Source organism: Scyliorhinus torazame, chromosome 26 (genome assembly GCF_047496885.1).
Source record: "Scyliorhinus torazame isolate Kashiwa2021f chromosome 26, sScyTor2.1, whole genome shotgun sequence".
In the NCBI taxonomy this organism is placed as follows: Eukaryota; Metazoa; Chordata; class Chondrichthyes; order Carcharhiniformes; family Scyliorhinidae; genus Scyliorhinus; species Scyliorhinus torazame.
In genome coordinates, this window is record NC_092732.1 from 25308548 (window position 1) to 25331725 (window position 23178).

Consider the following 23178-nt stretch of genomic DNA (forward strand, 5'->3'; position numbering starts at 1 on the left):
CGCTTGCCCCTTCAGAGTCACCAGCACCAGTCTGACTCCCATTTCCCCTCACTCACAGTTAGCAGCTTCTTTATCCAGCATTGCTGCTGCGCCCCATTCCTATCCTTCCCCACCCAAATGCAACACTCTCTTCCCATCAATCATCGGGTCTGTCGGGTGCCCGTGGTGGCGACGGATTTTTAAATTAGGGGGCTCCCGTTTGAGGCGGAACCAAAAAGAGATCTTTTCTTTTAGTTCATAAGGTGGCCAGTCTTTGAAATTCTCTCCCCCAGAGAGCAGTGGAGATTGAGTTTCAACAGCAACGAACAGCATCGTGTTCAGGCCGGACATCGAGCACCTACCCAGTCTCCCCCATTCCCCGCCACTTGGCCCGCAGCCTCGTCTGCTGTGGCATTTCAAGTGCTCATCGAAAGGCATCAATGTTTTTAAAGAGGTTCCCCCCCCGCCCTTATCCGTCATAGCTTTGTCCACCTCAGCCTTCTCTGCTCCAAGGGAAACAACGCCAGCCTCTCTTCACAGCTGAAAAGCTCCAGCCAGGGCAGCATCCTGGTGAATCTCCCCCGCACCCTCTCCAGCGCAATCACATCCTTCCTATAGTGTGGCGACAAGAACTCAGTACTCGAGCTGTGGCCTCACCAGCATTTTATACAGCTCCGTCGTAACCTCCCCACTCTTAAATTCTCAGACAATAAAGGCAATTATCCCATAGGCCTTCTTAACCACCTTATCTACCCGTCCTGCAGCCTTCCGGGATGGGTGGGCGTACACACCAACACCCCTTCGGTCCCCTGCACTTTCGAGGATCATTGAATCAATTGGAAGATGAATCAGATGGATTTTTGACAGACAGGGACATGAAATATTTATGGGGACACAGGTGTTCAGCCAAAGACAGGCCAGCCACGACCGTATCAAATGGTGGAGCAGAAAACGGCCCAGGATAGAAACAGAGAGACGGGGAGAAGTTTAAAGCGACCTCGAAAGGCCGGGTAGCCCCTCACCTGCAGGGTGATCCGGTTCTTCACCAGCAGACCGATCTTGATGTCCATGACGTTGAGGCCCTGCTCCAGATGTCGACTGGAACGGATGTGCTGCACCACCTCTTCGCGCATCCGCATCAGTTCCCACTCCTCGCGGAAGTCATGGTCGCTGTGCTCCAGGAGATGGGCAAACTTGCGCACCACACTCAGCGGAGGGTTCTTGGCATGCACTGCAGAGCACAAGTTTTCTCCTTTTTAAATTCAAGAGCTCAAAGTGAACAAAGAACAACACAGCACAGGAACAGGCCCTTCGGCCCTCCAAGCCTGTACCGATCACGTGCCCTTTCTAGAGCAACCGCCTGTATCCTCTATACCCCATCTGTTCATGTGCCTATCCAGATAAGTCTCAAAGGTCACTGACGTATCTGCCTCAACCACCTCACTTGGCCGTGCATTCCAGTCCACCACCACCCTCTGTGTAAAAAACTTCCCCCGCACATCTCCACTGAACCTTTCCCCCCCCTCTCCTCAAACGTGCCCCCTTGTAATTGCCATTTCCGCCCTGGGAAAAAGCCTCCAACTGTTCACCCTATCTGTACCCCTAATAATTTTATAAACTTCTATCAGGTCGCCCCCCAGCCTCAGTCTCTCTCGGGAGAACAATCCCAGTTTATTCAATCTCTCCTCTTAGCTAATACCCTCCATGCCAGACAACATCCTGGTAAACCTTTTCTGCACTCTAACCAATGTTCTGCCTAACCAATGTTCTATATAACTGTAACATAATCTGAGCTTCTATACTCGATACCCCGTCCTATGAAGGCAAGTACATAGTGCAGAAGGAGGCCATTCGGCCCATCGAGTCTGCACAGACCCACTTAAGCCCTCACTTCCACCCTATCCCCATAACCCAATAACCCTTCCCATGCCATATGCTTTCTTTACCACCATTTCCACCTGTGCTGCCACTTTTAAGGATCTGTGGACCTGCACATCCAGATCGCTCTGTGTCTCTATGGTCCTGCCATTTAATTTCTAGCTCCCATCTGAATTGGATCTACCAAAATGCATCACCTCGCATTTGTCCATGGTAAATTCCATCTGCCATTTCTCTGCCCAATTTTGCCACCTCTCTATATCCTGTTGTATTCTCTGACAATCTTCATCACTATCCGCAACTCCTGCAATCTCGGTGCCATCTGCAGTGCAGAGAGTGTAACCGGCCTTGTGCCTCCCATGGGCAAATGCACACAAACAACAATCGCCATTGGACAAGGCAGACCTGTTGGCCGGGATAGCGAGGAAACCCGGGATCGTTCCCAATCCCGTCACGGGGTTGCCAGTTCCCACCTGACGGGCCATGTGCCCTGGTGTCAGTGAGGCGTCAGATCCCCTACTCAATTCCCAGTGCGGGTGACGAACCTTCTGGCTGCAGGCAGGAGCTCTCCCAACCCCTGCAAAGCGGACAATGTTTGTCCGCTCCCCGCAACTCAGGTTGCTGCTGCTTCAGGCTGCTGGGAGCTCTCCGAGCAGTTGGAAGCAAGGCGATATTTGGAAAGTTGAATGGTATCTTTGCACCTGGAGCCTTGTCCCCCAGCTGTCAATGATTACAGATAGGAAACCACCGCAGTTCTCTAAAGAACCGCGGGTGATTGAGGCAACATGGCTGGGTTTAAAAATGACTCACCCAGCAGCCTGTAGTCTCCTCTGGCCTTGTTTGCTCTTACAAACGCCTGTATCTTCACCACCGCAGCAATCTGCAGGAAAACAACTTGTTAAAACTTTCCAAGAACCACATCACTGGGGCGCTTGTCGAACAGACATCTGTCATGACCATATTCGGAGTGGATCATCTCCTCCTCCTCCTCCCCCTCCCCATGGGAACTGTGTGAATAATCGAGATGGCACCCGTTCCAGTCTTGTACAAGAATGAGGCCAGAGCAGAACACCAAAATAAACATGTGTGGTCAGCGGGTGAGAGACGGGTAACAGTGAGCGCCGATTGTAAAAGACACGTTGCTGAATACACAGCCCCGTTTGGTATGCAGGATTTCCGAGACAGGATGTAACTGGGTGGGGAGGCATTCAGAAACCAATCGTACCACAGACACAGGGATTTGGAGTCGGCCATTCAGACCCTCGAGCTGAGCCGACTCCGCCATTTGGCAAGATCTCGGCCAATTTGATTGTGGCCTCCCACAATCGGTGCTTTCTCTGCGCTCAGCTTCCAACAGGCGGTACATGGTTACAAATTTCCAGGGGCGGCACGGTGGTTAGCACTGCTGCCTCACGGCGCCGAGGACCCAGGTTCGATCCCGGTCCCCACGGTGATTAGCACTGCTGCCTCACGGCACCGAGGACCCGGGTTCGACCCCGGCCCCCACGGTGATTAGCACTGCTGCCTCACGGCACCGAGGACCCGGGTTTGTTCCCGGCCTCCACGGTGGTTAGCACTGCTGCCTCACTGAGCCGAGGGCCTGGGTACAATCCCGGTCCCCACGGTGGTTAGCACTGCTGCCTCACCGAGCCGAGGGCCTGGGTATGATCCCGGTCCCCACGGTGATTAGCACTGCTGCCTCACAGCACCGGTCCCCGGGTTCGATCCCGGTCCCCACGGTGGTTAGCACTGCTGCCTCACAGCACCGAGGACCCGGGTTCGATCCCGGCCTCCACGGTGGTTAGCACTGCTGCCTCACAGCACCGGGACCCGGGTTCGATCCCGGTCCCCACGGTGGTTAGCACTGCTGCCTCACAGCACCGAGGACCCGGGTTCGATCCCGCCCTCCACGGTGGTTAGCACTGCTGCCTCACTGAGCCGAGGGCCTGGGTATGATCCCGGTCCCCACGGTGGTTAGCACTGCTGCCTCACCGAGCCCAGGACCCGGGTTTGATCCCGGCCTCCACGGTGGTTAGCACTGCTGCATCACAGCACCGGGACCCGGTTCCGATCCGGGTCCCCACGGTGGTTAGCACTGCTGCCTCACGCGCCGAGGACCCGGGTTCGATCCCGGCCTCCACGGTGGTTAGCACTACTGCCTCACGCGCCGAGGACCCGGGTTCGATCCCGGCCTCCACGGTGGTTAGCACTGCTGCCTCACGCGCCGAGGACCTGGGTTCGATCCCGGTCCCCACGGTGGTTAGCACTGCTGCCTCACAGCACCGAGGACCCGGGTTCGATCCCGGTCCCCACGGTGGTTAGCACTGCTGCCTCACAGCACCGGGACCCAGTTCCGATCCCAGTCCCCACGGTGATTAGGACTGCTGCCTCTCAGCACCGGGACCCGGGTTCGATCCCGGACCCCACGGTGGTTAACACTGCTGCCTCACGGCGCCGAGGACTCGGGCTCGATCCCGGTCCCCACGGTGATTAGCACTGCTGCCTCACGCGCCGAGGACCCGGGTTCGATCCCGGTCCCCACGGTGATTAGCACTGCTGCCTCACAGCACCGAGGACCCGGGTTCGATCCCGGTCCCCACGGTGGTTAGCACTGCTGCCTCACAGCACCGAGGACCCGGTTCCGATCCCAGTCGCCACGGCGGTTAGCACTGCTGCATCACAGCACCGGGACCCGGTTCCGATCCCGGTCCCCACGGTGATTAGCACTGCTGCCTCATAGCACCGAGGACCCGGGTTCGATCCCGGTCCCCACGGTGATTAGCACTGCTGCCTCACAGCACCGAGGACCCAGGTTCGATCCCGGCCCCCACGGTGGTTAGCACTGCTGCCTCACAGCACCAGGACCCGGGTTCGATCCCGGCCCCCACGGCGGTTAGCACTGCTGCATCACAGCACCGGGACCCGGTTCCGATCCGGGTCCCCACGGTGATTAGCACTGCTGCCTCACAGCACCGAGGACCCGGGTTCGATCCCGGTCCCCACGGTGATTAGCACTGCTGCCTCACAGCACCGAGGACCCGGGTTCGATCCCGGTCACCACGGTGATTAGCACTGCTGCCTCACAGCACCGGGACTCGGTTCCGATCCCGGTCCCCACGGTGATTAGCACTGCTGCCTCACGCGCCGAGGACCCGGGTTCGATCCCGGTCCCCACGGTGGTTAGCACTGCTGCCTCACGCGCCGAGGACCCGGGTTCGATCCCGGTCCCCACGGTGGTTAGCACTGCTGCCTCACAGCACCAGGACCCGGTTCCGATCCCCACGGTGGTTAGCACTGCTGCCTCACAGCACCGGGACCCGGTTCCGATCCCCACGGTGGTTAGCACTGCTGCCTCACTGAGCCGAGGACCCGGGTTCGATCCCGGTCCACACGGTGGTTAGCACTGCTGCCTCACAGCACCGGGACCCGGTCCCGATCCCCACGGTGGTTAGCACTGCTACCTCACGCGCCGAGGACCCGGGTTCGATCCCGGTCCCCACGGTGATTAGCACTACTGCCTCACAGCACCGGGACCCGCGTTCGATCCCGGTCCCCACGGTGGTTAGCACTGCTGCCTCACCGAGCCCAGGACCCGGGTTCGATCCCAGTCCCCACGGTGGTTAGCACTGCTGCCTCACAGCACCGAGGACCCGGGTTCGATCCCGGCCTCCACGGTGGTTAGCACTGCTGCCTCACGCGCCGAGGACCCGGGTTCGATTCCGGTCCCCACGGTGATTAGCACTGCTGCCTCACGCGCCGAGGACCCGGGTTCGATCCCGGCCTCCACGGTGATTAGCACTGCTGCCTCACAGCACCGAGGACCCGGGTTCGATCCCGGACCCCTCGGTGGTTAGCACTGCTGCCTCACAGCACCGAGGACCCGGGTTCGATCCCGGTCCCCACGGTGATTAGCACTGCTGCCTCACGGAGCCGAGGACCCGGGTTCGATCCCGGACCCCTCGGTGGTTAGCACTGCTGCCTCACAGCACCGAGGACCCGGGTTCGATCCCGGTCCCCACGGTGATTAGCACTGCTGCCTCACGGAGCCGAGGACCCGGGTTCGATCCCGGTCCCCACGGTGGTTAGCACTGCTGCCTCACGCGCCGAGGACCCGGGTTCGATCCCGGCCTCCATGGTGGTTAGCACTGCTGCCTCACGCGCCGAGGACCCGGGTTCGATCCCGGTCCCCACGGTGATTAGCACTGCTGCCTCACGCGCCGAGGACCCGGGTTAGAGCCCGGCCTCCACGGTGGTTAGCACTGCTGCCTCACAGCACCGAGGACCCGGGTTCGATCCCGGTCCCCACGGTGGTTAGCACTGCTGCCTCACGCGCCGAGGACCCGGGTTCGATCCCGGTCCCCACGGTGATTAGCACTGCTGCCTCACGCGCCGAGGACCCGGGTTAGAGCCTGGCCTCCACGGTGGTTAGCACTGCTGCCTCACAGCACCGAGGACCCGGGTTCGATCCCGGTCCCCACGGTGGTTAGCACTGCTGCCTCACGCGCCGAGGACCCGAGTTCGATCCCGGTCCCCACGGTGATTAGCACTGCTGCCTCACGCGCCGAGGACCCGGGTTCGATCCCGGTCCCCACGGTGGTTAGCACTGCTGCCTCACGCGCCGAGGACCCGAGTTCGACCCGGCCCCCACGGTGGTTAGCACTGCTGCCTCACAGCACCGGGAGCCAGTTCCGATCCCAGTCCCCACGGTGATTAGGACTGCTGCCTCTCAGCACCGGGACCTGGGTTCGACCCCGGCCTCCACGGTGGTTAGCACTGCTGCCTCTCAGCACCGAGGACCCGGGTTCGACCCCGGCCTCCACGGTGGTTAGCACTGCTGCCTCACGCGCCGAGGACCCGGGTTCGATCCCGGTCCCCACGGTGGTTAGCACTGCTGCCTCACAGCACCGAGGACCCGGGTTCGATCCCGGTCCCCACGGTGGTTAGCACTGCTGCCTCTCAGCACCGAGGACCCGGGTTCGACCCCGGCCTCCACGGTGGTTAGCACTGCTGCCGCACAGCACCGAGGACCCGGGTTCGATCCCGGTCCCCACGGTGGTTAGCACTGCTGCCTCACAGCACCGAGGACCCGGGTTCGATCCCGGTCCCCACGGTGGTTAGCACTGCTGCCTCACGCGCCGAGGACCCGGGTTCGATCCCGGTCCCCACGGTGATTAGCACTGCTGCCTCACCGAGCCCAGGACCCGGGTTCGATCCCAGTCCCCACGGTGGTTAGCACTGCTGCCTCACAGCACCGAGGACCCGGGTTCGATCCCGGCCTCCACGGTGGTTAGCACTGCTGCCTCACGCGCCGAGGACCCGGGTTCGATTCCGGTCCCCACGGTGATTAGCACTGCTGCCTCACGCGCCGAGGACCCGGGTTCGATCCCGGCCTCCACGGTGATTAGCACTGCTGCCTCACAGCACCGAGGACCCGGGTTCGATCCCGGACCCCTCGGTGGTTAGCACTGCTGCCTCACAGCACCGAGGACCCGGGTTCGATCCCGGTCCCCATGGTGATTAGCACTGCTGCCTCACGGAGCCGAGGACCCGGGTTCGATCCCGGACCCCTCGGTGGTTAGCACTGCTGCCTCACAGCACCGAGGACCCGGGTTCGATCCCGGTCCCCACGGTGATTAGCACTGCTGCCTCACGGAGCCGAGGACCCGGGTTCGATCCCGGTCCCCACGGTGGTTAGCACTGCTGCCTCACGCGCCGAGGACCCGGGTTCGGTCCCGGTCCCCACGGTGGTTAGCACTGCTGCCGCACAGCACCGAGGACCCGGGTTCGATCCCAGTCCCCACGGTGGTTAGCACTGCTGCCTCTCAGCACCGGGACCCGGGTTCGACCCCGGCCTCCACGGTGGTGAGCACTGCTGCCTCACGCGCCGAGGACCCGGGTTCGATCCCGGTCCCCACGGTGGTTAGCACTGCTGCCTCACGCGCCGAGGACCCGGGTTCGATCCCGGTCCCCACGGTGGTTAGCACTGCTGCCTCACAGCACCGGGACCCGGTTCCGATCCCCACGGTGGTTAGCACTGCTGCCTCACAGCACCGGGGCCCGGGTTCGATTCCGGTCCCCACGGTGGTTAGCACTGCTGCCTCACAGCACCGGGACCCGGTTCAGATCCCGGCCTCCACGGTGGTTAGCACTGCTGCCTCACAGCACCGAGGACCCGGGTTCTATCCCGGTCCCCACGGTGGTTAGCACTGCTGCCTCACAGCACCGGGACCCGGTTCAGATCCCGGCCTCCACGGTGGTTAGCACTGCTGCCTCACAGCACCGGGACCCGGTTCCGATCCCAGTCCCCACGGTGATTAGGACTGCTGCCTCACAGCACCGAGGACCCGGGATCGATCCCGGTCCCCACGGTGGTTAGCACTGCTGCATCACAGCACCGAGGACCCGGGTTCGATCCCGGTCCCCACGGTGGTTAGCACTGCTGCATCACAGCACCAAGGACCCGGTTCCGATCCCGGTCCCCACGGTGATTAGCACTGCTGCATCACAGCACCGAGGACCCGGGTTCGATCCCGGTCCCCACGGTGGTTAGCACTGCTGCCTCACAGCACCGGGACCCGGGTTCGATCCCAGTCCCCACGGTGGTTAGCACTGCTGCCTCACAGCACCGAGGACCCGGGTTCTATCCCGGTCCCCACGGTGGTTAGCACTGCTGCCTCACAGCACCGGGACCCGGTTCAGATCCCGGCCTCCACGGTGGTTAGCACTGCTGCCTCACAGCACCGGGACCCGGTTCAGATCCCGGCCTCCACGGTGGTTAGCACTGCTGCCTCACAGCACCGAGGACCCGGGTTCGATCCCGGTCCCCACGGTGGCTAGCACTGCTGCATCACAGCACCGAGGTCCCGGGTTCGATCCCGGTCCCCACGGTGGTTAGCACTGCTGCATCACAGCACCGAGGACCCGGGTTCGATCCCGGTCCCCACGGTGGTTAGCACTGCTGCCTCACGCGCCGAGTACCCGGGTTCGTTCCCGGTCCCCACGGTGGTTAGCACTGCTGCCTCACAGCACCGGGACCCGGTTCCGATCCCCACGGTGGTTAGCACTGCTGCCCACTGAGCCGAGGACCCGGGTTCGAAGCCCGGTACCCACGGTGGTTAGCACTGCTGCCTCACGCGCCGAGGACCCGGGTTCGATCCCGGCCTCCACGGTGGTTAGCACTGCTGCCTCACAGCACCGAGGACCCGGGTTCGATCCCGGACCCCACGGTGGTTAGCACTGCTGCCTCATGCGCCGAGGACCCGGGTTCGATCCCGGTCCCCATGGTGGTTAGCACTGCTGCCTTACAGCACCGAGGACCCGGGTTCGATCCCGGCCTCCACGGTGGTTAGCACTGCTGCCTCACAGCACCGAGGACCCGGGTTCGATCCCGGACCCCACGGTGGTAAGCACTACTGCCTCACCGAGCCCAGGACCCGGGTTCGATCCGGTCCCCACGGTGGTTAGCACTGCTGCCGCACAGCATCGAGGACCCGGGTTCGATCCGGTCCCCACGGTGGTTAGCACTGCTGCCTCACAGCACCGAGGACCCGGGTTCGATCCCGGTCCCCACGGTGGTTAGCACTGCTGCCTCACAGCACCGAGGACCCGGGTTCGATCCCGGTCCCCACGGTGATTAGCACTGCTGCCTCACCCGCCAAGGACCCGGGTTCGATCCCGGTCTCCACGGTGGTTAGCACTGCTGCCTCACAGCACCGGGACCCGGTTCCGATCCCAGTCCCCACGGTGGTTAGCACTGCTGCCTCATGCGCCGAGGACCCGGGTTCGATCCCGGTCCCCACGGTGATTAGCACTGCTGCCTCACAGCACCGAGGACCCGGGTTCGATCCCGGCCTCCACGGTGGTTAGCACTGCTGCCTCACGGGCCGAGGACCCTTGTTCGATCCCGGTCCCCACGGTGGTTAGCACTGCTGCCTCACAGCACCGAGGACCCGGGTTCGATCCCGGTCCCCACGGTGGTTAGCACTGCTGCCTCACAGCACCGAGGACCCGGGTTCGATCCCGGTCCCCACGGTGATTAGCACTGCTGCCTCACTGAGCCGAGGACCCGGATTCGATCCCGGTACCCACGGTGGTTAGCACTGCTGCCTCACGCGCCGAGGACCCGGGTTCGATCCCGGTCCCCACGGTGGTTAGCACTGCTGCCTCACGGCGCCGAGGACCCGGGTTCGATCCCGGTCCCCACGGTGGTTAGCACTGCTGCCTTACAGCACCGGGACCCGGTTCCGATCCAGGTCCCCACGGTGGTTAGCACTGCTGCCTCACAGCACCGGGACCCGGTTCCGATCCCAGTCCCCACGGTGGTTAGCACTGCTGCCTCACAGCACCGGGACCCGGGTTCGATCCCGGTCCCCACGGTGAATAGGACTGCTGCCTCACAGCACCGAGGATCCAGGTTCGATCTCGGCCCCCACGGTGGTTAGCACTGCTGCCTCACGCCGCTGAGGATTAGGGTTCCACCTTGGCCCACTGTCCGTGTCTACATTGGGTTGTGGGGGCAAGACCCAAGATGTGCATGGTAGGTGGATCGGCCGCGCTAAATTGCCACTCAATTGGAAAATATGAAAAAAAGTTACAGATTCCCACCCCTCCCAGGGAAAGTCGAGCTTAAAGCAGCCATTAGCGTTGTGTTGTGGGCTTCAACGAGCTGCACTTAGCTCAGCGGCTGCATTTAACCTTCAGCTTCGTGGGTACACTTAGACCGGCCAGTACGTTAGCACAGAAACTTAAAAAGTGGTGACATGCCCTTCAGCACTTCACAGAAACGTAATCCAAAGTGTGAGGCCACTCCGCACCGAGAGGCCGCTCCAAATGCGTTCTCCAAGCATAAACTGTGTTTGGAATGACCTTGAGCCATAATAACCTGTAATAAAGCAGTACGTCCTCCTGCTTAGTGTGAACAAGGATAGGGGAGGCAGTGGTGAGGTGGTATCGGCACTGGGGATCCGGGTTTGAATGCCGTCATGGCAGAGAAGGCCAGAGAGATATTAAAGCAGTTGACATTGGTCAAAGAGGTTGGTTTTAAGATCCTTCAGTAGTTCTTCAGGTTGGCCTAAAGATGCAGAGAGGGGCAGGGAGATTAAGAGAAGGAATTCCAGGGCTCGGGCTCGGCAACCCAACCCCAACCCAAATCAGGACTGGAAGAGGAGGACAGAATTGAGAGAGCCTCGGAGGTTTGGAGGAGGGTAAATAAGATCGGGAGGAGCAAGAGCCATAAAGGGATCGAAAACCAAGGACAAGCTTTATAAATTGGACTCGATAGTGGAGCGACAGCCAAGGTAGAACAGCGAGCACAGGGGCAATGGGGAAAATGGGCCATGTAGCAAGTCAGGAGACGGGTAGTGGGGCTTTGGAGGGCAAGATAGGAGGCTGCCAGTGAAGGCAAATTAAATAATACACAGGTCGAAGAAGAGGGCAAATCGGGTGTGGCTCTTCATCTGAATTGCTGTGGTCAAGTTTCCAACTTCTGACATCTTTCTCGGCTCGGCTGATGCATACATGATTCGGTCAAACTTACATTGCTCTTGAAGTGCCGCAGTCTTGCCCTGTATCTCTTCCGTGCCTGCCACATCCGCACCCAGGACTGAATCTGGAAAATAACGTTTTCCCCTCTAAATTAAACATGAAAAACAAGGCAGGCAAAATACGAGCACCTGGGCAAGCGACGTCCGGGGGCAGGGGTGGCTACGGTCAGCCAGAGTAACTCTCCGGGGTATTTGCATTACGCCGGTTTTGTTATTTTCGTGGCATCTGGTTGCGCCGCCAGTTCTCGTGTTTTGGTCTGGGCGAGGTTTAGGAGCAAATGGCGGGAAACCAGGAAGTGTGGATTTTCTTTTGACACCCTTCAGCCGAACGGTGAAGGGAGGCCATTCAGCCCATGCCAGCCCTTTTGCAAGACCGATTCAGGCAGCCCTACTCGCCCACCTTTTCACAGCGACCTGGCAATTGTTCTCGTGCTCGAGTAACCCCAGTCTGGCTTTAAAACGCCGCTCTTTTCTTCAAGAAAACGTTGAACGATAAAAGTTTAGAAGTGGAGCAAATTTCTTTCCCAACGACCGCCTCCCAGCAGGAGCTTCCCATGAGAATGCCATTGGGGGGGGGGAATGCCAGATTTACCCTGCAAGAATTGATCATGGTTCAAAGTGCTGGCTGTGCAGTCTCGAGATTGGTAAGCACCTTTTGACCTCTACTAAGATTCCATCAAATCTCCTTGCCCGGTTTCCGGCTCTTATTCCACCCACCCCCCCACCACAACCCGGCTTGACATCTCCAAGCGAGCGATTGTGAGTGAGTGTATAAATGTTGGGTTTTCTCGAGGTAGGCGCCAGCGCGGGACATATTTTAACGTGGTGTGCCGTTGCACATCAGCAGACACAAGGTCCATAACAGACGGCAAGTCCAGTTCAGCGGCAGGGGAACCTCGTCGACTGGGGCTCTCCCTGCTGCTGCAGCCTTTAGGCGACATCGCAACCGGTGACAATATGCGAGTATCTCCCACCTGACCCCACCGCTGAGGACTCGTTTCGGACTGTGCTTGGTCGGAATCTTTTCCCTCCGACCATACAGTCACGGGGCGACCCCGCCGGGAGTTTAAGACTCCCGACGGCAGCAATCTCGGGGATCAACGGAACGCTCAAGCCCCAACCCCATCAGACCTCCACGCCAGAGCGGGTTCCAGACGCGATTCACCATGCAGCAAGGAGGAGAGAGATCCCACTGCCACAGCCCGGCTCCCCAACGCAGCGACACTCGCTGGCTCCCACCTGGTCGGTGAGGCTCTTACGGAATAAAAGACTCTCAACGAGCCACTGAAGGATCTTTAAATATTGAACACGTTCTTTACACCAGACTTGCTTCATTATAATTAATTTTATATGACACGAGGAGGCCAGAGCTAAGTGGTCTGCACCTTAATTACAGCATCGGTGTTGTCTCGAAGGTGATAAAGCCTCTTCTGGTAATCACTCCGCTGTCTGTAACCTCTCCAGTGTGACTGAAAGATAAAACATAGCCAAATATTACTTCCTTCACAGCTATCATTCATCATAAGAGTGTGAATTTTAAGCTCGTTTAGCTTAAACTTCGGAAATTTTAATATATGGCAGCAAGAGGAAGGATATGTATTGTGAAGTAATTATTCCATGAAGCTGAATGCAGTGGCACCGGACTGTTTATTGCCAATGAATTACAGGAACATGTTGGTACACTGATGCACAGCTGCTGTTGCAACGCTATGTGTCTTAAGGGACAGGCTGTTATTCCAAGAGTGGACTCATCTATTAACTCAAAATGACAAGAACACTTTTCATGTGTCAGTGCTTGCTCCAGGATGAGTGTACAGAAGGAGGCTATTCAACATCCTGGGCGTTCCATAGATCAGAAACTGAACTGGACCCAGCCATATAAATACTGCGGTTACCAGAGCAGGTCAGAGGCTGGGAATCCTGCGGAGAGAAACTCACCTCCTGACGCCCCCCCCCCCCCCCCCGAAAGCCTGTCCCCCATCTACAAGGACACAAGTCAGGAGTGCAATGGGAGACTCTCCACTTGCCTGGCTGAGCACGGCTCCCAACAACACTCGAGAAGCTCAACACCATCCAGGACAAAGCAGCCCCGCTCGATCAACACGCTAACAACCGACATTCACTCCCCCCCCCCTCCCCCCCCCGATGCACAGCGGCAGCCGTGTGCACCGTCTACAAGACGCACCGCGGCCACTCGCCGAGGATCTTTCCACAGCACCTTCCAAACCCGCCACCTCTACCATCTAGAAGGACGAGAGGGCAGCAGACACATGGGGAACACCCCCACCTGCAAGTTCCCCTCCGAGCCGCTCGCCATCCCGACTCGGGAATATATCGGCCGTTCCTTCACTGTCGCTGGGGTCAAAATCCTCAAAGACCCCACCTAACAGCACAGTGAAAACGCCTTCACCGCATGGACTGCAACAGTTTAAGAAAAAGGTCCACCACCATCTCCAGGGGCAATTAATGCTAGTCTCATCAGTGATGTTGACATGTCAAGAATAACGTCTGCCTGAAGTGGTTCACAGGGCAACCTGAAAATGCCATTGGAAGGTCTCAGAAAGAACATAGCCAGATAAAAGGCCTCTGCTAGTAAGAGGTCCTATTTGGTGACTGTCATGGGAGGGTACCTTTAAGACATGGATGTTTAAGCAATGTACCTTTAAGAAAACAGTGATGTCAGAGAGTGGGTGGAGCGGAGGTCGGGTCAGTCATTTTGCAGTTTAGTTTTGCAGTTTGAAAAGAGCTTGGGGAGTGTCTGTGTTTGCAGTGAGCTGGATCTCTGCCATGAAAGACCATCTCTGGGTCATTTGGGTGATTTAAACTCAATAGTAAAGCCTTTAACCTGATGTGATTCTGTTTAAAGGTGTCAAGTCTATTGGAAGATTGAACAAACATTGAGGAATTGAAATGAAAAATGAAATGAAATAAATGAATTATTTACTGTTGCAATATTTTCTGAGTTATCTTTGAAGTAAGGGGTGTTAAGAGATCCAATGTTTATTTAAGATGTTAATCATAGATTATCGTAGAATGTACAGTGCAGAAGGAGGCCATTCGGCCCATCGAGTCTGCACCAGCTCTTGGCAAGAGCACCCCACCCAAGGTTAACACCTCCACCCTATCCCCATAACCTAGTAACCCCACCCAACACCAAGGGCAATTTTGGACACTAAGGCCAATTTAACATAGCCAATCCACCTAACCTGCACATCTTTGGACTGTGGGAGGAAACCGGAGCACCTGGAAAAAACCCACGCACACACGGGGAGGATGTGCAGACTCCGCACAGACAGTGACCCAAGCCGGATTCGAACCTGGGACCCTGGAGCTGTGAAGCAATTGTGCTATCCACAATGCTACCGTGCTGCCCTGTTAAGTTGAGTTCATGGAATAAATAGTGTTTTGTGTTTAAAAACCCACGTGTCCATAATTGTAATCCCACACCTAGGGAACAAGCCGTGTGCTAGGAAAAGCAACAAATCCATTAAAGGGAGAGGTTGGTTGAACTCCATGATACATTTTGGGGTTCTGAAAACGCCTCGCCCATAACATGACCATTTGTGCTATTCACTGGCAAACACATCAGTTTGTGCTGGATTAGACTCCAGGTCAATGCGTCAAACCACTTTGCCATCAACATCAAGTCACTATTTCTCTACCCTCTGCTACCTTGGGTGTTAGCCGTGGCTGGGTGGGACAGCATGGATGTAGCGGTGCATCATTGAGAGTTTCACCAGCAAGGAAAAGGTTAACAACTGTCGAGGTGCTCAGAGCAGTGTTTGTCACGTGGAAACTGGATGGGTGCGATACTTGCTAAATTACATCCACGCTTGTTAATTGCAGTGATGCTGCTGAATTGAACAGAATGGTCAATCACAGCAAACTGTGGAGACCAACCACAGCGGGACAGGAAGAGGTCCTTTCGTGGCCCACAGCGGGACGGGAAGAGGTCCTTTCGTGGCTAAGCCAGTAGACGGCAACTTGGGAATATGTGAGCCAACCAACAGCTGATCATGCAGCTATCTAACCAATCAACTGTCAGAGAGGATTGTGCACGAGCTCGAATTACAAATTGTATTGTGTTCATAAATCCTGGAAAGTCACACAAACTAGCACTCAAGAAAGAAGGCGGAAGATACGCATTGATGGGGAGCGTTAGAGAGAACTACTTAGAAGAGCAGGAGAGTCGTTCCCAATATTTTATCGTTCAGCCAACAACACTACAAATAATTATCTCATTGGCGTTTGTGCTAACTTGTTGTGCACAACTTGACTGCCACATGTCCAACGTGGGGGCAAATTAAATGTAACATTCAAAGGAGAACCTGGACAAGCACTCAAAAGGGTGTGGGGGGGGGGGGGGGGGGGGAGGGGTCAATCGAATAGCTCTTGCAAAGATCTGGCACTAACACAGTGGACCTTTTTTTCCAACTTGCCGTTCTTATTTTGATCCACGGATGATCAATGGACACGTGACTTTAAGGGTAAGCTGAAGAATCCGGAAGTTTAAGGAGAGGTCACTGGCTGGTTTTAAACAGGGAGCTGCAGACCTTTAGGCACCAGTGCGAGAGATGGGTTGGGACTCGGTTCCGATGGATTGACCGGTGGTGAATGAATTGGCCCAAAAGGCCGCGCTCTGCCCGGTAACGGGTGGTGATTGGATCTTATCCCACTGGTAAGCTTTTTAAAGTCCCATGGTTTCAGTTTTGCTTCTGGCAGTAGAGAAAAGACCCAGCTAACTCTCTCCGGAACGCTGCGGTGAGTGCTATCTCTCTCTCTCCAGAAATCCTGTGGGGGCTGTAATCCTGAAGATACAGATGCCCCGAATACAAGCCACAAACTGAAAACAAGGGCTGAAGAGAAGCCGGATGACTCCTCGGGAACGTTGCGAGTACTGCATCTCTAAACCACAGAGAGGCTGGAATGAATGGATCTGCAGAGAATCCAAATTGTGACAGGCTGCAAACCAAAGACTTTAATCTGCAAGCTTGCCGTGAGGAAAATCTGCTAAAAAAAACAACATCTGAAACAAAGACTTTCCTTTCACTTACGTTCTTTACCCCTTTCCCACCGCTCGGTGTTTATCTATCTTGTGTGCATGTGTAGAAGGTGGGGACAAGTTAAACTAGTATGAGTTAGTAGTTGACCAGTTGTATTTGCTGCATAGTTTGTTATTGCTTTTGGTATAAATAAGCAGTCATTGTACTTAAACTTACAAACCTGGTGACTGTAATTAGGCAGCCAAGGGCCAAAGACTTTGATCATTTTCACTGGTGTTGTGACTCTGGAGCCTGTGGGGCTGGACTTGACCGCACGTTGCCCAGGGTATCGTGACAACATGTCTATTGCCCGCATGGGAATGGGTTGCGGTTTTACGTTCATTCCATTTAACCCCGATTCCTGTGCCCAAAGTGAAACAGGGCAGGGGGGATCTAAAGGGGAACTCATGGCGCATGCCTGACCCACGGTTACCCACTGCGATCAACTCGCTCTGCAGCAAATGGCACTCCAATCATGGGGAAGTGGGGGGGGGGGGGGGGTAAGAGAGACCGGGCGCACCGTACCTGGATCTTAACGATGGCTGGCAATTGTTTCTGGAGGAAGTGTTTGCGAGCACTCAGATCTGTCCGGACAAGAAACCCCCTCATGTGGGCCTGGAGCCTGGTGATCAGGCTCTCGTTAGTCTCCCAGAGTCTCTCTCGATTGTAAACAGCCGTCACTCCGCTAACAGTGACCTGATGGGAAATAAAGAGATCAATAGTCGGTGCCTGCAGGATGCACAAGATCCCTTGCCGCTCCAATGCCATTCAGAGCCCCCCCACCGAGAGTTTTCTACATCCATAGGAGGCCATTCAGTTCCCAGATGTCTATCCCACGTGGATGATCCGCATCGTCAATCAATCTGAATCCCCTCCCCCCCCCCCCAATGTAATCTCCGATTTGGAATTTTTAATTGAACGCCAGATGGAAACAGCTCATTGGGGAGGAGGGAGGGACTTCCACATCATCCTGAACAACCTGGCTCGAATTTTCAAGTCCTGCCCCCTTGTTCTGCCGCCCCCACACCATAGGAAATAGCTCATCCCGATTAGATCACCCCATCATCTTCTACACTCGAGCGAATATAACCCTCATCTGTGCGACTGCTCCTCGGAATCTAAAAAAATGAATTTAGAGTACCCAATTCATCCCCCCCCCAATTAAGGGGCAATGTAGTGCGGCCAATCCACCGACTCTTCACAGCTTTGGGTTGTGGGGGGGGGGGGAAAACGACCCACGCAGACACGAGGAGAATGTGCAAACTCCATTCGGACGGTGACCCAGGGCTGGGATCGAACTCGGGTCCTCGGCGCCGTGAGGCTGCAGTGCTAACCACTGCGCTGCTGCTCTCTGCCCATGGAATTTAACCCCTTCAGCCCTGGAGAATCTGCACTGCCTCTCCCAACCCCCGAGGGCCAATATATCCTTTCTGAAGTTCGGTGGCCCAAAACGGAACCCAGATACTCCCAGTGGAATTAACTCCGTACAGCTGGAACATCACTTCCACACCCCAATTTGTATCCCAGACCCCTCGAGGTAGAGGCCGATATTTCAGTCCCAGTTGGATTAATTAAAATTAAAGTTGGACTTCCGGGTGCGGCGATGACCAGCTAAGTCGCACGTTTCGGCAGCTACCGTTGGAACAGACTTTTGGGCTCTTGATAGGAGCCCCAACGGCAATTTAAACGGCCAAAAACACTGTGCGGTAAACCAGAAGGGAATCCCCCCGGACACGCATGGATAAGAGAGAGGATAGCGGCCGGATTGCGGAGGATCCTCTGGAGCAGCGGCAAGGAAGGGAAGCTCAAAGCAAGATGGCGTCGGAGGGCGGCCGTTTGTTATGGGGCCCGGACCAACAAGAGTTCCTGCGGTGCTGTGTGGAAGAGCTGAAAAAGGAGTTGAAGAAGGAGATGTTGGCCCCGATACTACAGGCGATTGAAGGGCTAAAGGAGGAGCAGAGGACCCAAGGGCTGGAGTTTCGGGTCGTGAAGGCAAAGGCTGCTGAAAATGAAGATGAAATACAGGGCCTGGTGGTGAAGGCAGAGATGCACGAGGCACAGCACAAAAGGTGTGTGGAGAGGTTGGAAGCACTGGAGAATAATTCGAGGAGGAAGAATTTAAGAGTTCTGGGTCTTCCCGAAGGCGCAGAAGGGGCGGACGTCGGGACATATGTGAGCACGATGCTTCACTCGCTAATGGGATCGGAGGCCCCGACAGGCCCTTTGGAGGTGGAGGGAGCTTATCGAGTTTTGGCGCGAAGACCGAAGAAATACCTCGAGCTATAGTGGTGAGGTTTCTCCGCTACAATGACAGAGAGACGGTCCTCAGATGGGCCAAGAAAACTCGGAGCTGTAGGTGGGAGAACGCGGTGATCCGCGTATACCAGGATTGGAGTGCGGAGGTGGCGAGAAGGAGGGCAAGTTTTAATCAGGCTAAGGCGGTGCTTCACAAAAAGATCCAGTTTGGAATGTTGCAACCGGTGAGATTGTGGGTCACACACCAAGGGAAGCACCACTACTTTGAGACGGCAGAAGAGGCGTGGACATTCATTGTGGACGAGAAGCTGGAATAGTCTGGCGAGAGAAAGAACTTTTGGGACAAAGTGGTGGGGTGATTATGTGGGGCGAGGAAGGGGAAGGGAGAGGATTTTTCAATTTGGCGATCCTGCAACTTTTCTCTCTTCCCCATGTTGGGGGGGGGGGGGGGGGGGGGAGCAAGAGGAACTGTGGGCGCCGGCCATTAGGGGCGGGGCCGAACGGGAAAGGCGGGCTTTGTTCCCTATCGTATGGTAATTATGGCGGGAACAGGGAGGCAGGAAGGAGGGGGCCTCGCACAGTGGGGGCCAAGGACAAGGGGGGAAGCCGAGGTCAGCCAGAGTTCGCTGAATTCTGGGAGCAACATGGAGGGTGCAACTACGCTAGAGGGGGATCTAGCGGAGGGGGGGTGGGTTAACTGGGTTGCTGCTGCTAAGGAGAAGGGGGAGCTGTTATGGGATGGGGTGGTCAGGGCAGGAGGGCGCCGTCGGGGGGATACACGGGTACGTGGGAACCGGGTGAGGAGCTGGGTTAAAAAAGGGGATGGCTAGCCGACAAGGGGGGGCGGGGGGGGGGGTGGTAAAGAGCCCCCCAACCCGGCTGATCACGTGGAACGTGAGAGGGCTGAATGGGCCGATTAAAAGGGCACGGGTACTCGCACACCTAAAGAAATTAAAGGCAGATGTGGTTATGTTGCAGGAGACGCATCTGAAACTGATAGACCAGGTCAGACTACGTAAAGGATGGGTGGGGCAGGTGTTTCATCCGGGTTTAGATGTGAAGAACAGGGGGGTGGCTATCTTAGTGGGGAAACGGGTACTGTTCGAGGCAAAGACCATAGTGGTGGATAGTGGGGGTAGATGTGTGATGGTGAGTGGCAGATTGCAAGGGGAGGCGGTGGTTCTGGTGAACGTATACGCCCCGAACTGGGATGATGCAAATTTTATGAGGCGTATGTTGGGACGTATCCCGGAGACCTGGAGGCGGGAAAATTGGTAATGGGGGGAGACTTCAATACGGTGCTTGATCCAGGGCTAGTCCGGTCGAGGTCCAGGACCGGGAGGAGGCCGGCAGCGGCCAGGGTGCTCAAGGACTTCATGGAGCAGATGGGAGGGGGTAGACCCCTGGAGATTTAGTAGGCCTAGGAGTAAGGAGTTCTCATTTTTCTCCCATGTTCACAAAGTATACTCACGGATAGACTTTGTTGTCTTGGGAAGGGCATTGATTCCGAAGGTGACAGAGACGGAATATACGGCCATAGCTATTTCGGACCACGCTCCACATTGGGTAGACCTAGAAGTAGGAGAGGAAAAAGAACAGCACCCACTCTGGAGAATGGATATGGGCTTATTGGCGGATGAGAGGGTATGTCTAAGGGTGAGGGGGTGCATCGAAAGGTACTTGGAGCTTAATGACAATGGAGAGGTTCAGGTGGGAGTGGTCTGGGAGGCGTTGAAGGCAGTGGTTAGAGGGGAACTGATATCCATAAGGGCACATAAAGGGAAGCAAGAGGGTAAAGAAAGGGAGTGATTGCTGAAAGAACTTTTGAGGGTGGACAGGCAATATGCGGAGGCACCGGAGGAGGGACTGTACAGGGAAAGACAAAGGCTACATGTGGAATTTGACCTGCTGACCACGGGCAAGGCAGAGGCACAGTGGAGGAGGGCACAGGGGGGACAGTATGAGTATGGAGAGAAGGTGAGTCAGCTACTGGCCAATTGAGGAAGAGGGGAGCGGCGAGGGAGATAGGTGGGGTGAGAGATGAGGAGGGAGAGATGGAACGGGGAGCGGAGAGAGTGAACGGGGTGTTCAAGGCATTTTATGAGAGGTTATATAAGGCTCAGCCCCCGGAAGGGAAGGAGGGAATGAGGTGTTTCTTGGATCAGCTGGAATTCCCTAAGGTGGAGGAGCAGGAGAGGGCGGGACTGGGAGCACAGATTGAGATGGAGGAGGTGTAAAAGGGATTGGGAGCATGCAGGCGGGGAAGGCCCCGGGACCGGATGGATTCCCGGTGGAATTTTATAGGAAGTATATGGATCTAACTGGCCCCGCTTTTGACAAGGAACCTTTAATGAGGCCAGGGAAAGGGGGGCAGCTGCCCCCGACTATGTCGGAGGCAACGATATCGCTCCTTTTGAAGAAGGAAAAAGATCCGCTGCAGTGTGGGTCCTACAGGCCCATTTCCCTTTTAAATGTAGATGCTAAGCTCCTGGCCAAGGTGATGGTGACGAGGATAGAGGACTGTGTCCCGGGGGTGGTCCACGAGGATCAAACTGGGTTCGTTAAGGGGAGACAGCTGAACACAAACATACGGAGGCTGCTAGGGGTGATGATGATGCCCCCACCAGAGGGAGAGGCGGAGATAGTGGTTGGCGATGGACGCCGAGAAAGCATTCGACAGAATGGAGTGGGATTATCTGTGGGAGGTGCTGAGGGAGATTTGGTTTTGGAGAAGGGTATATCGGACAGGTACAGCTGCTGTATGGGGCCCCCGGTGGCGAGCGTGGTCATGAACAGACAGAGGTCTAATTACTTCCGTCTTCATAGAGGGACGAGGCAGGGGTGTCCCCTGTCTCCGTTATTGTTTGCATTGGCGATTGAGCCCCTGGCCATAGCACTGAGGGGCTCCAGGAAATGGAGGGGAGTACTCAGGGGAGGAGAAGAACACCGGGTATCCTTGTATGCAGATGATTTATTGCTGTATGTTGCGGACCCAGTGGAGGGGATGCCTGAGATAATGCAGACACTCAGGGAGTTTGGGGAATTTTCGGGGTACAAATTGAATATGGGGAAGAGTGAGTTGTTTGTGGTGCATCCGGGGGAGCAGAGCAGGGGAATAGATGACTTACCGCTGAGGAAGGTAACAAGAGATTTCCGGTACTTAGGGATTCAGATAGCCAGGAGTTGGGGAACCTTACATAGGCTTAATTTAACAAGATTGGTGGAACAGATGGAGGAGGATTTTAAGAGATGGGACATGGTGCCCCTGTCACTGGTGGGTAGGGTGCAGGCGGTCAAAATGGTAGTCCTCCCGAGATTCCTCTTTGTGTTTCAGTGCCTTCCGGTGATGGTCACGAAGGCTTTTTTCAAGAGAATTGAGAAAAGTGTCATGAGTTTTGTGTGGGCCGGGAAGTCCCCGAGAGTGAGGAGGGGGTTCTTGCAGCGTAGCAGGGATAGGGGGGGCTGGCACTATCAAGTCTAAGTGAATACTACTGGGCCGCTAATATCTCAATGGTGTGTAAGTGGATGGGAGAAGGGGAGGGAGTGGCGTGGAAGAGATTGGAGATGACGTCCTGCAAGGGAACCAGCCTACAAGCAATGGTGACGGCGCCGTTTGCCGTTCTCCCCGAAGAAATACACCACAAGTCCAGTGGTGGTGGCAACACTAAAAATTTGGGGGCAGTGGAGACGACATAGGGGAAGGACGAGAGCCTCGGTCCGGTCCCCGATAAGAAATAACCATAGGTTTGCCCCGGGGAGAATGGATGGGGGATTTGGAGCATGGCAGAGAGCTGGGGTTGTGCATTCTTTCGTAGGCGGGACGTTTGCGAGTCTGGAGCGCTGACAGAAAAATATGGGTTGCCCCAAGGGAATGAATTTCGATACATGCAACTGAGGGCTTTTGCGAGGCAACAGGTGAGGGAATTCCCGCAGCTCCCGATGCAGGAGATTCAAGATAGAGTGATCTCAGGGGCATGGGTGGGGGATGGTAGGGTGTCGGATATATACAGGGAAATGAGGGACGAGGGGGAGATCATGATGGATGAGCTGAAGGGGAAATGGGAAGAGCTGGGGGAAGAGATTGAGGAGGGGCTGTGGGCTGATGCCCTACGTAGGGTAAACTCAGGTCGAGCCAGGCTGGGGGTTGGCTATATTCGGGGTTGCAGAAGAGCCGGGAGTGCAGGATGCGAAAGAGGCTGATGTCTTGGCCTTTGCGTCCCTAGTAGCCCGGCGAAGGATATTGCTTATGTGGAAGGAAGCCAAACCCCCGGGCGTGGAGACCTGGATAAATGACATGGCAGGGTTTATAAATTAGAACGGATAAAGTTCGTACTAAGGGGTTCGGCTCAAGGGTTCACCAGCGGTGGCAACCGTTCATTGACTACCTCGCAGAACGATAAAGGAAATGGGAAGGTAACAGCAGCAACCCAGGGGGGAGGGGGAAGAGGGCTCCGGGCGGGTCCTCAGGGATGTGGGGTATA

At 56.5% G+C, this 23178-nt stretch overlaps 1 protein-coding gene across 1 annotated transcript in view; it reads right to left on the reverse strand.

The window, feature by feature from the left end:
* The window catches only part of LOC140402855 (ras GTPase-activating-like protein IQGAP1), a 92275-nt gene extending 75066 nt beyond the window's left edge, over window positions 1–17209 (reverse strand). The window contains 5 exon segments of the mRNA XM_072490480.1: window positions 1002–1210; window positions 2668–2737; window positions 11393–11464; window positions 12785–12868; window positions 16967–17209. Coding sequence (XP_072346581.1) covers window positions 1002–1210; window positions 2668–2737; window positions 11393–11464; window positions 12785–12868; window positions 16967–17209 — 678 coding nt within the window.
* Window positions 17210–23178: the final 5969 nt, after the last annotated feature.